This window comes from Ailuropoda melanoleuca, chromosome 4 (genome assembly GCF_002007445.2).
Source record: "Ailuropoda melanoleuca isolate Jingjing chromosome 4, ASM200744v2, whole genome shotgun sequence".
Classification (NCBI taxonomy): Eukaryota; Metazoa; Chordata; class Mammalia; order Carnivora; family Ursidae; genus Ailuropoda; species Ailuropoda melanoleuca.
In genome coordinates this window covers 14,054,602-14,068,569 of record NC_048221.1, presented here as the reverse complement: position 1 = coordinate 14,068,569, position 13,968 = coordinate 14,054,602, and the positions used below count along the sequence as shown (strand labels likewise).

Genomic DNA, 13,968 nt, shown 5'->3' with positions numbered 1-13,968 from the left:
TGGGGTGGGGGTGGGCGGGTGGAGTGGCACCTGGACCCTGGGAAGGAGATCAAGTCCTCAGATGGGGTCCCAAGCCGGAGTGCCATCAGCAGTGTCTGTAGGGGAAATCAGGAGGCCTCCTTAGGGCTCCAGCCAGGAGTGGCCAGGAGACGGTTCCAGGGAATGTCACAGGTGTAAGTGGTAGTCAGCTCTCTTCTCTTGTACACCCCTGTGCCTAAGCAACCAGTTCTGTCCCCGGACAGATAGTCTGTTCAGTCCCTTGTTCATCTCCCTGTTGTCCCCCTGTCCTGGACAAAACTGGGAGGGACCCAGAGCTGGGGAGCCCAGGGTGGACCCTGGGCCCTGGCTAGGGCTCTGAGACTGGGGAACAGGCATCTGTTGGTCACCCCTCCATTACCCAACCCCAGGAAGAGATACCGGAACCTTGGACTGTACTGGCTGGGATCTTTCATCATGAGCATTCTGGTGTTCCTCCCGGGAAACATCCTTGGTAAGGACTTGGCTTTGAAGGATCCCGTCTCCTCAGGCTGGGTCACTGTCCTGCGCCTAGAAGGGTCATAGGTAGGTCTTGGGAGGTAGAGGGGAGAGGCAGCCCAGTATGTGGGGGTGGCTGAGCAAGAGGGATACCCAAGACGTATCCAGGAGAAGCAAAGAACAGCTGAAACACAGAAGCCATATCCAGAAAATAAATCGAGGCAGGCCCGGCTGAGGAGCCTGGACACCATCTTGTGAGCACTGGGGAGCCGGAGGTACTAGAGCCTGAATAAGGATCGCACTTGTGAATGACTACTTCCAGCTAGGGATTCTGGTGTGACTCACCCATGGGTCTGGCCAGGCCTGGGTGATCCCGGCTGAGTGACATCCCCTCTCTCCTACCACGACAGGTAAATACAGCTCAGAGATCAGACCCGCCTTCTTCCTTGCCAGCCCCTTTGTGCTCATCCCATGCTGGGCTGGCATGAGGATCTTCAACCAGTCCCGGGCACCAATCTGCTGTAACCCCAATATGGTAAGTGCCTTGTCCCCTTATGCCAACATGCCTGAATGCCCCCCCCCCCAATTAGAGTTGCTTCTGGTCAAAAACACTGCCTCTTTGGAAGCATCTCCTTGGCCATTAGGAAAGAAGGGATGAGCCTTTATCGAGCGCCTATTGGATACCAGACTTCTCACCCTGTCTCTCTCCCGTGGGGCAGGTACAGGAGGAACAAAGAAAGGGCATCCTGCGACGCCCAGTTGACCTGGCCCTTGTCATGTACCTCATCCTCGCCGGGTTCTTCACCCTCTTCCGGGGCCTGGTGAGTCTGCAGTGGCCAGCCTACTTTTCTTCTGCCTCCAGCCCTCTTTCCTGTCCCCACCAACCATGTTCCTTTAACTGGTGCAAGAAGGCCACTGCTCGCCTGCCTGACCATCCAGGGAAGTTCTTCATCAAGTCTGATCTTAGTATTCCATGACAAAGCCCCATTCCCTGTAACCTTCCCAGCCAAAGTGAAAGAACTAAGGCTAGGGGAGGCCAGAGCAAGGGGTACGAGACCCGCCTGGGAGGGTGGAGAAGGCTTTCTGTGGGACAGATGTTTGAGGTGGGTTGTTGGTTTGTCTGTCTGCCCTAGGTGGTGCTTGACTGCCCCACAGATGCCTGCTTTGTCTACATCTATCAGTACGAGCCATACCTACGGGACCCTGTGGCCTATCCGAAGGTGCAGGTGAGAGGACAGATGGCAAGAGAGGGCCATATGGTCCTGCCATGGGTAGAGGTCTAACAAGTCCTCTGTGAAGCAGGTACCAGAAACACAAGTCAATCTATCGTCCTACCAAGAATGTCTGTCTTCCAAAATGAAGACAGATATGGTCTTCAAGTACGGCTAGATCTAGGAGCTAGGGATAACTGTCTCTGGGCTCTGCTTTCTTTGCACGGACTGCACTCCCCGGGAGTCACTTTGTGGGATTGCGGAGACAGCCTTGGGCAGCAGGAGGGCTCCATCTGCCCTACTTAGCCAGCCTGGAGGAATGTGAGCGCTTATTTCTCCAGAGCTTAAGCACAAATCTCAGGCAGGCTCTGATTGGCCCGCGTGCCATCGTCACTGAATGACATGCCCATCCCATTGCCGATCATTATGGCCAGGGGGGCTGGAGTGTTCCAGTTGGCCAGGCCAGGATCACCTGCCACTTCTGGAGTAACGTGGGTGGGCTCAGGGTGTGTGTGTGTGCATGTGGCGGCGGGGGGGGGGGGGGGGGAATCCCCGAGGGAAATCGAGGAGCAGTGTGCACAGGGTTGGGACGTGCAGAGAGCCCCCATCCTGGGTGGGGTCTGAGGCTGGCCAGATCCTCCCCAGGGGCTCCAGCTCAGGGGGCTCGGGGAGCAAGCTGCTGCTCATCTGTGGGCTATGCGACCCCTCAGATGCTGGTGAACATGTTCTATGTGCTGCCTTTCTATGGCCTGGCTGCCTACGCCCTCATCTTCCCCGGCTGCTCTTGGCTGCCTGACTGCGCCCTGGTGTTTGCTGGAGCTGTTGGCCAGGTGTGATGGGCTGTGGGCGAGGTGCGGTGGGTTCTGTAGGGAAGACAGTTTCTGCCTACCCTTCCATTGCTTCTGTGCTCTCCCCGAGCAGAGGGATGCTGAGCCTCTGAGAGGCCCCAGCCCCAGCTCGGTACCTTAGGATTCCCTGGTCTCGGGGAGAAAGTAGCTGACACAAACACTCCCAACCCCTTGGGGTCAGAACTGGAGAGAGGGAAGGATAGGGTCGGACAGCAATTCCAGAAGGGGAAGATTTCCTAGGAGAGTGAGCCTGGGAGCTGGGCTTTGATGTCTGGGTACAAGTTCTCTAGGCAAGGAAGAGCTTTTCGGGAATGGGAACAGCATAAAGACACAAAGGGGGATAGTGGTTTAGCGGAACCACCACATGGAGAGAGAGGCAGAGGCAAAAGAATTTGACAGCTAGATGCTGAGGGCTTTGAACTGTGAGCTTGGGGGAACCATGGAATGTGTCTGAGCTATAGAGGGTCCGGTCAGAGCTGGGGGTCTGTTTCAGGGTTCCTGATGGAAAGTGATAAAGCCTGGGCCCAGGCCCAAGCAATGGAGACCAGGAAGACATCTCTGGGGGAGAATCAACGGGATTTGCGCCAAGGGCGCTGCTTGGGGTACGGAAGAGCAGGAGGAGGAGCTGGACCCAGATCAAGGAGATGGGAAAGAGGGCAGGCCCAGCAGAGTGAAGACGGTTCTGGTTAGACAGCTGGGGACAGGCTCACAGACAGGTGGACAAGGACACAGGAAATGTGGGAACAGGGATATTTAGAGGCAGACAGATGGACTAGAGAGAGGAGACAGGTCTGCAGCCAGTGAGAGGGACAGGGACCCTCTGGGCTCCCTAGGGTGGGATGTTGGTGATGCTGGGACTTGTTCTCTCCTGGCCGCTGACATACATTCTCCCTGTGTGGCCGCTAGGCACAGTTCTCGCACATGGGTGCCTCCATGCACGTGCGCACACCCTTCACCTATCGTGTGCCTGATGACGCCTGGGCCTGCTTCTTCGGGTGCAACCTGCTGTACGCGCTGGGTCCCCACCTGCTGGCCTTCCGCTGCCTGCGGTGGCCCGCCTTCTTCCTGCGCCCGCCCCCTGGTCCCCTGGCCCACCACAAGAAGGAGCACTGAGAGAGCTGGGGACATCCCAGGACTCTGTTTCCACGCCCAGACAGCCCTGCTCTGGGAAGGGTGGCAGGAAGTACATCTCCAGGTGTCTTTGGTCCTGGCTATGGTGGTATCAGGCCAACGCATGGGATGGCACACCCAGGGGCCAGGTGTTCCCTTGAGGGCCAGACATGCTCAGCTGTCATGGTACCCTAATCCCACAAGGACTGTTCTACTCCAGAATTTACCCATCATACCCCCATGGATCCTTTTAGTAAAAAAACCTTTTGATGCCCAAATATTGCTGCTGCCTGAGTGTTTCAGGATTCGGAGGTGAAGGACCTGCTTCTCAGACCCCATGAGGGCCTACCCATCACTGCCAGCAGGACCATCAGGAGCTGGAGGTACTGGCTCGCAGAAGTCAGCCTCTGATTGGTGTGCACAGCTCCATCTTCCAGATGGGGAAAACTGAGGCTCGGAGAGGTCCAAAGACCTGCCTGAGGTCACGATCAGGAGAGAAACATCCAAAATCCAAGCTCTGACAATAAATTATAATAACTAATGGCGTGGCACAGTAATTAAGCACCTACCGTATACAATTACCAAGGGCCAAACTCAAGAGTTACATGCTGGATCTCACCCTATATTCCAGATGGGGAAACTGAGCCTGTAGGCGGTAAAGGTCCTGGTCAGAGGTCATCGCTCCTGATGCAGCTGAGCTAAAGGACCCAGTGCCAGCCTAACCCATTCAACTATGGACTCTATAACCCTGCCTCTGCTGTATGGGTGGCTCGAATTTTGGGGAAACTGAGGCCGAGGAGGCAGCCAAGGGGTTGGGGGAAAGGCGCATTTTTTCCTGATTTGATTTTTGAGCTTGGGCGAAGGGCCAGGTTCAGAGGTGACTCAGGCCCAGAGTGGGTCAGGGGCTTGATCAGGCTCCCCTGCCCCCCCGCCCCTACCGACATTTATTAGGCACCTACTGTATGTCTAACCATTGGATCTTCACCAAAGAACCAGCATTCCCCATTTCCCAGAGGTGGAAACTGAGGCTCAGAGAGACCAAGCCTCTCTTCCAAGGTCCTACAGCAGGTGAAAGAATGGCAGAGTCAGATTTGGACCTGTTGCTGCATGTTCCCTCTGCAGACTGTGTGACTGTTAGGGGGCACTACCCCGCAGAGTGAGCACCTTTTGGGTGCCAGAGCCCAGGACACGACGATGGCCACCAAGTGACAAATGGGAAAACTGAGACCTGTAGGCCAAGCCCCTTTCCCAGGTTACTCAGTCCCCGGCTCACCTTGGGCATCCTAGATGGAAGACTCCGTCAGGCCCCCCTCCTCCATTTTAAAGGGAGTTAAACTGAGGCCCAGAGGTTCCTCTGCCCGCCCAAAATCAGCCAGCAGGATCAGCGACGTGGTCCTGCATTCACTGTCCAGGGCGGTCCTTCCTCCGCCAGCACCCGGGTTTCTTCGTGGAGCGCGCGTCGCAGCGTTCCCTTTAAAGCTCCTCCCCGCACCCCCATCCGCCTCCCTCCTCCCCTTGCAGGCAGACGCCAGGATTGCGCCGCCCGAAGGGACTTGCCCAGTCCTTACTGGGTGTGCGGGGAGCGCAGTCCCGGCGCGTAGGGGCCGCTCGGCGGGGGCCGCACGGGCAAGATGGTGAGTGGGGCGCGGGTCCCGGTAGGTCCCTCTCTGGGATTCAGTCTCGCTCTGTGTCTGAATCTACGTCCCTCCGTGTTCCTCTTCTCAGTCTCCCCCCTCTCGGTCTCTCCCATCCCTTCTGTCTGTTACCATGTAGTATCTCTGTTTATCGAACTCTGCCTCTCCGTTTATATCCCTCTCCGCCTCTCCCTACTTTTCTCTCCCTCTTTTTGTTTTCCTCGTCCCTTTTCTCTTCCTGAGTCTCTCTCTCTCCCTACCTCCAAGCCCCCTCTTCTCTTTTTCCCTCTTGCTCTCTCCCTTTCAGTTTCTCTCCATCTTTCCTTACCCTTCCCTGTGTCTCTCCCTCTCTATCCCCATCTCTCCCTGCTTCTGTCTCTGTCTCTTTCCCTTTCCTCGCCCTCTCCCCGTCTCTACCTCTCCGCCCGCCCGCCGCCCCCACACCCCGGCCGGTTTGCTGCAGTCTCCTGGCGCACGGATAACCTTGCCGCTGCCGCTGCTCCAGCTCCTCCCCCCTCCCTCCCAATCCCGGCCTGGGCCGGCCAGAGAAGGGGGCGGAGCTCCAAGCGGCCGGGGTTGGGGTTAGGGCATCTGGCGGGTTGCCGGCGCTGGACTGAGGGTAGGGGAGCCCGGGGGCGTGGGCTTTGCGGAGGAGCTAGAGTGTGAAGTCCCGGGAGAGTGCGGGGGACAGGGGGCGAGGGCTGGGAGGGTCTGCCAGCCTTCTCCTTGGGTGAGTCCTCTGGGACCCTGGCCGGGGGCGGGGACCTGGGCATGCGAGAAGTCCTCGCCGTGGGGAAGGAAGGTCAGGGGTCTAGTCCTCCGACAGGCGAAGTCCAGGAGGCTGGATTGAGTACCCTGTACCCGCAGGTGTGTGCTCGGGCGGCCCTCGGTCCCGGCGCGCTCTGGGCCGCGGCCTGGGGAGTCCTGCTGCTCGCGGCCTCCGCAGGGGCTCAGCGCGGACGCAAGAAGGTCGTGCACGTGCTCGGTGAGTCTGGATAGCGGAAGCGGGTCTTGCTCCGCAGGAGCCGTGGCCAAATGTGATTGCCTGGGTGCAGGGAGGATATAGGAGGTGGGGCATGGGGTGTCCCTGACGGTCATAGTTCCCCCCAACCCCTCCCCCTCTGAGTCCCAGTTCCCTCTCCTGATCTCCTTTAACCCTCGGATCCCCTGACCTCCGCCCAAGCCTTCTTCCCACAACACTTCCCTGGGATCCCTTTCCCCTGGTTCCCCACCCCGCCTCCTGGGACCTCTTCTGAACCCTGCTTGGCCCTCCCGCAGAGGGTGAGTCGGGCTCGGTGGTGGTGCAGACGGCGCCAGGGCAGGTCGTCAGTCACAGGGGTGGCACCATCGTCTTGCCCTGCCGCTACCACTATGAGGCAGCCGCCAACGACCACGACGGCGTCCGTCTCAAGTGGACCAAGGTGGTGGACCCACTGGCCTTTGCCGACGTCTTCGTAGCGCTGGGCCCCCAGCACCGAGCATTTGGCAGCTACCGTGGGCGTGCCGAGCTGCAGGGCGATGGACCCGGGGATGCCTCCCTGGTTCTCCGAAACGTTACGCTGCAGGATTATGGGCGCTATGAATGCGAGGTCACCAATGAGCTGGAAGATGATACTGGCATGGTCAAGCTGGACCTGGAAGGTAACCAGCTTATGGACAGAATAAAGAATGTTTCTAAGGGAGGAGAGTGGGAAATATTGCAAAGGATAGAAACCAAATCAAGTTGGCCTAAAGGAATTTCAAGCTTGATAGGGCAGGGTAACGGTTCCGATATGAGGTGAATTTGCTCCCCAAGAACATGGACAATGTCTAGAAAGGGGTTGCTGATGGCATCTAGTGAGTGGAGGCCAGGGATGCTGCAATACATCCTACAATGCACAGGACAGTCCCCAACAGCAAAGAAGGATTCAGTGTAAAATGTCAATAGTAAGAACTTTGGGAACCCCTGGGGGTGAGATCCAGGGAGATCCACTCACATCATGTCAGGCATTCCTCCCTCAGCTCTCTTTCCCTAAGTGGGCTTTTTTCAGGCAGGTTTCCCCTGATGGAGCCAAAAGTAGTGCCAGGCTTCCATCCTCCAACTTAGCAATTAATTTCCTAGCAGTGCTAGCTAGAGTCCCAGAATTGTCCCTCATTGGCCCAGGTGGAGTCACGTGCCCACCTATGAACCAATCACTGTGACTGGAAGATGGGATGCTCTGATTGGCCGACTGTGGAGCTGGGAGGTGGGGTTTCTATCTGAAGAATGCTCTCCCACCTGGTTTGCCTTCCTCAGTCCACCCGAGAAGATTCTAGAGAGATTTCAGAGCCCTCGCTTGCTGTACCTCCCAACAATAGCAAATAACAATAATAGCAGCAGCTCTCCTTTACTGGACATTTTCAAAGAGCTTGAAGAGCTCTTTGAACTCTCTTGTTTAATTTCCCCAAAAACTCTGAGGGAGATGCTATTACCAGCAGGTGGGCAACTGGCTCAGAAAGGTTAGAGCCTTGCTCGAAGTACATGCAAGTGAGTGGCAGAGCTGGGACTCAAGCCTAGGTCTTCAGGCTCCAGGTCTTCTCTCTGACCCCTGTTTGCTCCTCCCTGCATCTGCTGAAAGATGCATCTGCACCTGCAAGGTCTGCCCCTCAAACACACACACATAGAATGCTGCTGAGCTCAGTGGATTGTGAGTCCAATGAAGGGCAAGTTACAAGAAGTGAAGGTGGAAGAGAAACCAGTGGGAGCTGCCCTGGACAATGCTGGGGATCAAAGAGGTCTTTGCCCAGGGTCATACTTTCAGGGGCTCCCTGTGGGGGAGTCAGCACTGGACACGGACATTCCCAGCTCCATCAGCTCAGGGCTTGACCAGAGGGAAGCTCCTAGTGCTGGGGGAAGGTCAGAAGCACTAAAGACTGAAGGGAGAAGTGTTGTGGGGGCTGGGTTTTGAAGGATGAATAGGAGTTCAACAGATGGAAGAAGTGGATAAGCAGAAGTCTCCAGTGATGGAAAGGGGATGGGTAGGATTAAGTATTTTAAGAGGGAGGGTCAAGTGAATCTCAAGCTCAAGGCAAAGGGAATCACAAGGGGTGTGAGCTTGGGAACAGCGTGGTCAAGTCTAAGTTCAGAATGAGGGGTGGAGTGGAAAGTCTAGGTTGAAGAGTCACGCAGCACCCCAGATATTAGGTGGGTAGGGGAGGGCTGCGATTCCCGAGCTAAGCATCCTACGTCCGGCCTCCCAGGAGTTGTCTTCCCTTACCACCCCCGTGGAGGCCGCTACAAGTTGACCTTCATGGAGGCGCAGCGCGCCTGCGCTGAGCAGGACGGCATCCTGGCTTCGGCAGAGCAGCTGCACGCGGCCTGGCGCGACGGCCTGGACTGGTGCAACGCAGGCTGGCTGCGCGACGGCTCCGTGCAGTACCCGGTGAGCCAGCCCCGGGAGCCCTGCGGCGGCCGGGGCGGAGCGAGCGCCGGGACCGGCGGCGGCACAGCCTCCGGGGGCGTGCGCAACTACGGCTACCGCCATAACGCCGAAGAACGCTACGACGCCTTCTGCTTCACGTCCAACCTCCCGGGTGTGTAGGCCCCGCCCCTAGGGAGGAGACGCCCCCCCCAGGCTCGGGTCAGCCCCGCCAATGAGGCTCCGCCCCCAGAGAGCCCTCTCCCGGGTCCCCCTCCCTCTCAGTCTCTTTCCCACCCTCTCAGTTTCCTCCTCTTAGCCGTTCTCTCCACTCCGGCCCTCGGGGGTCCAGACCAGGATATCCCACCCCCGGACTGCCATGGCGCAGCAGTCAAGCATCGCCTGTCACCAACACTGCCCTGGCGAAGGCCAGGGTCCAGGACTGCAGGGGAGGGCGTACTCCTGTGGCTGGGGTCCTGGGTTGCAGGCATGTGGGAGGTGGGAAGCGTCCTGAATCCCGAGGAGGCCAAATCCCGGGAGTGGCCTTAAACACTCTTCCCCACTCCACTGCAGGACGTGTGTTCTTCCTGAAGCCGCTGCGGCCCGTGCCCTTCTCGGGAGCAGCGCGTGCATGCGCGGCGCGCGGCGCGGCCGTGGCCAAGGTGGGACAGCTGTTCGCTGCGTGGAAGCTGCAGCTGCTGGACCGCTGCACCGCGGGCTGGCTGGCCGACGGGAGCGCGCGCTACCCCATCGTGAATCCGCGCGCGCGCTGCGGCGGCCGCCGGCCGGGCGTTCGTAGCCTGGGATTCCCCGACGCCACGCGCCGCCTCTTTGGCGTCTACTGCTACCGTGCACCCGGCGCGCCGGACCCCGCACCCGGCGGCTGGGGGTGGGGCTGGGCCGGAGGCGGCGGCTGGGCCGGAGGCGCGCGCGACCCGGCTGCTTGGACCCCGCTGCGTGTCTAGGCCCTGGGTGCAGTTGGTTGGGGTGCTTGGCGGCTGGCCGAGTGCTCTGCGGTCTCTTGGAGACAGACCACGTGACTGGAGACTGGCCACGCCCCCTGCGGTGCCCTGCAGGCTGACCAGACCTCCTGTGGTCTTTGAACACTGGCTGCTCCCCCCTGGGGTCCTCATAGACTGGCCAGTTCCGGGAGACTGATCAAGCCCCCACCTCTCCTGGACAGTGGATTTCCCCTCCTCCCTCGACTTTCCCCAGGAGATGGGGCATGCCCCCTGAACACCCCTGGAGGCCAACAGACCCTGAGGTCTCCTGAAGACTGGCCACGCCTCCCGAGGCTACTTGAAAACAGACAGAACCCCCCCCCCGCGGTCTCCTGGAGGCTGGACCCCCAGGATTATCTGGAGATTGGCCTCAGGCCCTCTGCACCTCCCTGGAGACTGAAGACTGATCCCTTATGGTCATCTGGACACTGAACTCTCTTCCCCCTCACATGTAGAGAAAACAGAAACCCCGGAGTTCACCAGATGATCACGTCCCTGTGGTTACATGGAGACTGGGCTTCTGTCGTCTTCCCTGTGGTCACCTGGAAATTGGGTATTCCCATTCTTCCCCCCTCCCCTGCGAATCTCTCGAAGTTTGCAGAATAACAGGCCATGTTCCCAGGTCATCCTGAACAGCCCCACCCTTCCAGGGGGAGACCAGTCTTGTCTGTCACCACTAAAAGAGATTGACATAACCCAGCTGGCTCGCATGACTGGTGGCCATGCCCCACCCCTCAGGTATCTCTTTGGAGGGAGAAAATCTGCTCCCACCTGATGGACGGCCTCTTCCCTGGCTGTCACCAAAGAGACCGTCCCCTGGGCCCAGGGATGTATAGGATCCCTGTCACTCACTATGGCAAAAAGCTGTCCCACTTCCCATTGTTACCACGGCGACCAGCCCAACTTCTACCTGTAACCTAGTCACACAGCCCTTCCCTCATCAGTCACACCCATGGAGATAGTGCCTCCCTCCTCCAGCTGTAACCATGGATACCACACGTTTCCCATCTCGCCTCTGGGACACTGGAGAGCTACAACTCAACTTCTGGATGTCCCTATTTTTACCAACAGCCATGAAGACCACCCTCCCCTCCCCCACTCTCCCAAGAGTGATCCAACATTCAGTTCTCCAGCTCTCACCGTGGGAACAGGCTGCCCCTTTCCCTAGTGCACCCCAGCTCCTTGCCACCCTCCAAACTCTGCCTCGGAGCTGCTTAAACCCCATAGATGTTGCCACGGAGACCAAACTCTGGTATCTGAGGTAACAGAACACCTTTCCCCCTAGGCTTTCCTAGGTCAGCAGGGCCCCGCCCCACCAAGCTATCACCATAGAGACTGTCAGCATTGTCCCCATGACAACCAACTCCCAGCTCTCAGGAACTTCTTACTATGGGCGGGAACTGCACCCCTTTAGTGCTTCATGCCTGGCCCTTAACCAGATAGACCCAGCCCCGGCAGCATCCGCAGATATGGCTGGACTTCTGGAGCTGCTGGACACCCTCCGTTTGCACGCTAACTATATCCCAGATAACAGTGCACGAGACACCCTTGCAACCCCCAGGTGTTTGCATTGCTGCCGTACAGATGAGCAAACCGACCCTGGCAGCCCTGGCCCTTCATGCCCTGCAAGCACTGGGCTTCCCCCTTCCCTTCTGAGACCACAACTCCATTCTCATTGAGCTCCTCTCTCCTCTAACTGCCCCCTGCCCCATATTTCACTCCTTAAAGATCCAGGAGAGATAGAATGTTTAAAGATCCAAAATCTACAGTGAGCTCCAGGTTCTAAAAGGCAATTTGTGCTAAGAAGTTAGGACCCAGCCAGACAACCCCCCTCCCCAGTATTGAGAGCCAGCTCAGGAGAGATGGTCCACGAACTAAGCCACCCCAGCTATGGGAGACTTCAGCTCCAAGGTCTTCTACGGAATAGCTCTGAGGGCCCTCCTGGACCCCCCCCACCTTATTGTCACATTCATCTTGAGCAAAACCCATCTGTGAGTTTTGGAATCAGGTGGGCTTGGTGTGAATCCTGCCTCTGTGACCAAGTGACAAACCCCATGAGCCTGTTTCCTCCTCTGTACCAGAGCTGTTCTGAGGTCCCAGTGAGTGCAAAGCATACAGCAGGGGCTCAATAAAAAAAAAGTGTTTTTTGTTTTGTTTTGTTTTGTTTTGATGAATGAGAAAATGAGGCAGCCGGTGAGTAATTGCTTCATAAATGCACTTGGGTGGACAAAATGTTTCCCAGCTGGGGGTGTGTGGTGATGATTTGGTTGGGAAGCAGACCCCCTCATTCCTCAGGACCGTCTTCACTCCCTAATTTCTCCCCCTCTGCCTTCCCCCATTCTGCCTTCACCCTTTTCCTTGCATCATCCCACACGTGTCTGGCCCTTTTCAGCCCTGTCCTGATGGGGTCGTTGACAAATGCAGCGGTTCCTCTCCATCCCCCAGGCACAAAGTGTGCAGAACTAGATGGAAAGTTCTTGCACCAGGAAGGCAGTGAGGTTGCAAATTTTCCCTGGTGCGGAGGTGGAGTGGGGGTGGGGGAATCGTGGACGGAGAAACAGTGAAAGTTTCTGGGATACAAGCAAAGGGAGAAGAGAAAAAAGTGTAAAAGTGATTAGACTGTAGACATGAGGAAGTCGATGTTACCGCTCATCCTTCAATACCAGATGTGACAGAGCTCCTAGAGCCTCAAACCACTCATCTGATTGCAGGGCCCAGCCCCTTGGTAAGACTGCCTTGGGCTCCAGCTGGACCTTTGCTTCCTTGAATAGGGGAATGGTAGGAGGCATATTTCCAGGGATGAGTGCATGGGATTTCTTTCATCCCGCTTCCCCGCCCCCCCCATCATCCTTTCTCCCTTCCTAGGTTCCAGTTTCCTAGTTTTGCCATGAGTATGTAACTTTCCAACCGCCGCTGTACAATGCGAGTCAGAGGGGCTGACGCCACCCCCTTCCAGTTCAGCCAATGAGTGCTGTGGCACACCTCTCTGGAAAGCCTGATTGGTTCAGGGAGGGATAGGGAGGCAGGCCGACCATACGATTGAGTCCCGGCGATTTTGGTGAACCAACTGGGTCAAGGGAACCTTCCTTCTGCTGGAGTTGTTGCACTGCTGGAGTTTGGAGGTCTCCAGGGCCCACCTGAAGGAGAGCTAAGGGATGGCAACCTGGATAGAACCCTTCCTGACGCCCGATATTCTGAAAAATCATTCTTTCCCATCCTACACCACCCAGTTCACTGTCCAGAGACATCCAAAGTTACTTACAAGCCCTTGAAGAGATGTTTTATGTTCATTCAAGCAAACATGCATATATGTTTTCCCTCATTTTTACACAAATGGCATTTCCACAACTCGCACTGTTGTAGCGTATCTATCTAGTTCCAAGACATTTTTGTCATCCCCAAAGGAAACACCATAAGCCTTAAGCAAAGGCTCCCCATTCTTCCCTTCCCCCTCCCCTCTGCCCTGGCAACTGCTTATCTACTTCCTGTCTCTATAGATTTCCCTATTCTCAATGTTTCGTATAAACAGAATCATATGGGGAACCTGGGTGGCTCAGTCCTTTGGGTGTCTGACTCTTGATTCCCGCTCTGGTTGTGTTTTTGGGTGGTGGTATGGAACCCTGCATTGGCTCCAAGCTGGGTGTGGAGCCTGGTTAAGATTCTCTCTCTCCCTCTGCCCCTCCCCTCCGCTCTCACTTTCAATCAATCAATCAATGGAATCTTATGTGTCATTTTGTGTCTGGCTTCTTTCACTCAGCATGTTTTTGAGGTTCATCCATGTTGTGACATGTATCAAGACTTTATTCCTTTTCATAGCTGAATAATATTCTGTGGTATGCATATAACACCTTTTGTGTACTCGTTCATCAGTTAATGGACATTTGGGTTTTTCCACCATTTGGTGATTGTGAATAATGCCACTACAAACATTCATAGGCCATGTATACTTTTAAAGTCATTCTTCTTTTACTTAATGCTATATTTTTGAGATAGCTTCAATCACCATATGAAGATCCCCCACCCCCACATTCTGTTGAAGGTTGGCTGAGTATTCATCATTTGTACGCACCATAATTTTTGTAGCCCATTTGTAGTAGACGTTTAGATTCCCCAATTTTGCTCTTAATAATAAGTACCCACATCACCTCACACAAGTGCAACTAAAACTGGAGAATGATATCAGGAGTTGTTCAATCAAGGAGTCAAACTTACCATTTTGATAGCGACCTCCATCCCTTCTTAGAGGTGAGGCCCATTTATACCCCACCAGTAATAGATGTACCTGCCTCTTTCCACACATCCAAATCAGCATT

At 56.3% G+C, this 13,968-nt stretch overlaps 2 protein-coding genes across 5 annotated transcripts in view; both read left to right on the top strand.

The window, feature by feature from the left end:
• The window catches only part of TM6SF2 (transmembrane 6 superfamily member 2), a 7,329-nt gene extending 2,782 nt beyond the window's left edge, over positions 1 to 4,547 (top strand). Inside the window, exons 5-10 of one of the 4 annotated variants that reach the window (XM_034658121.1) lie at positions 408 to 490; positions 885 to 1,009; positions 1,194 to 1,295; positions 1,608 to 1,700; positions 2,396 to 2,515; positions 3,440 to 4,534. In XM_034658121.1, coding sequence (XP_034514012.1) covers positions 408 to 490; positions 885 to 1,009; positions 1,194 to 1,295; positions 1,608 to 1,700; positions 2,396 to 2,515; positions 3,440 to 3,646 — 730 coding nt within the window. In that variant the 3' untranslated portion in view covers positions 3,647 to 4,534. Of the gene's footprint in view, positions 1 to 407; positions 491 to 884; positions 1,010 to 1,193; positions 1,296 to 1,607; positions 1,701 to 2,395; positions 2,516 to 3,439 lie in introns of all 4 variants that reach the window. The other 3 variants (XM_034658122.1, XM_034658124.1, XM_034658123.1) reach the window with 3 other exon arrangements.
• A 617-nt stretch (positions 4,548 to 5,164) lies between these two features.
• On the top strand, positions 5,165 to 11,794 carry HAPLN4 (hyaluronan and proteoglycan link protein 4). Its single transcript, XM_034658120.1, has 5 exons — positions 5,165 to 5,277; positions 6,145 to 6,262; positions 6,556 to 6,918; positions 8,497 to 8,829; positions 9,228 to 11,794. Exons 1-5 carry the CDS (start codon positions 5,275 to 5,277, stop codon positions 9,617 to 9,619), a joined length of 1,209 nt encoding a protein of 402 aa, XP_034514011.1. The 5' UTR covers positions 5,165 to 5,274; the 3' UTR covers positions 9,620 to 11,794.
• The last annotated feature ends 2,174 nt before the right edge of the window (positions 11,795 to 13,968 follow it).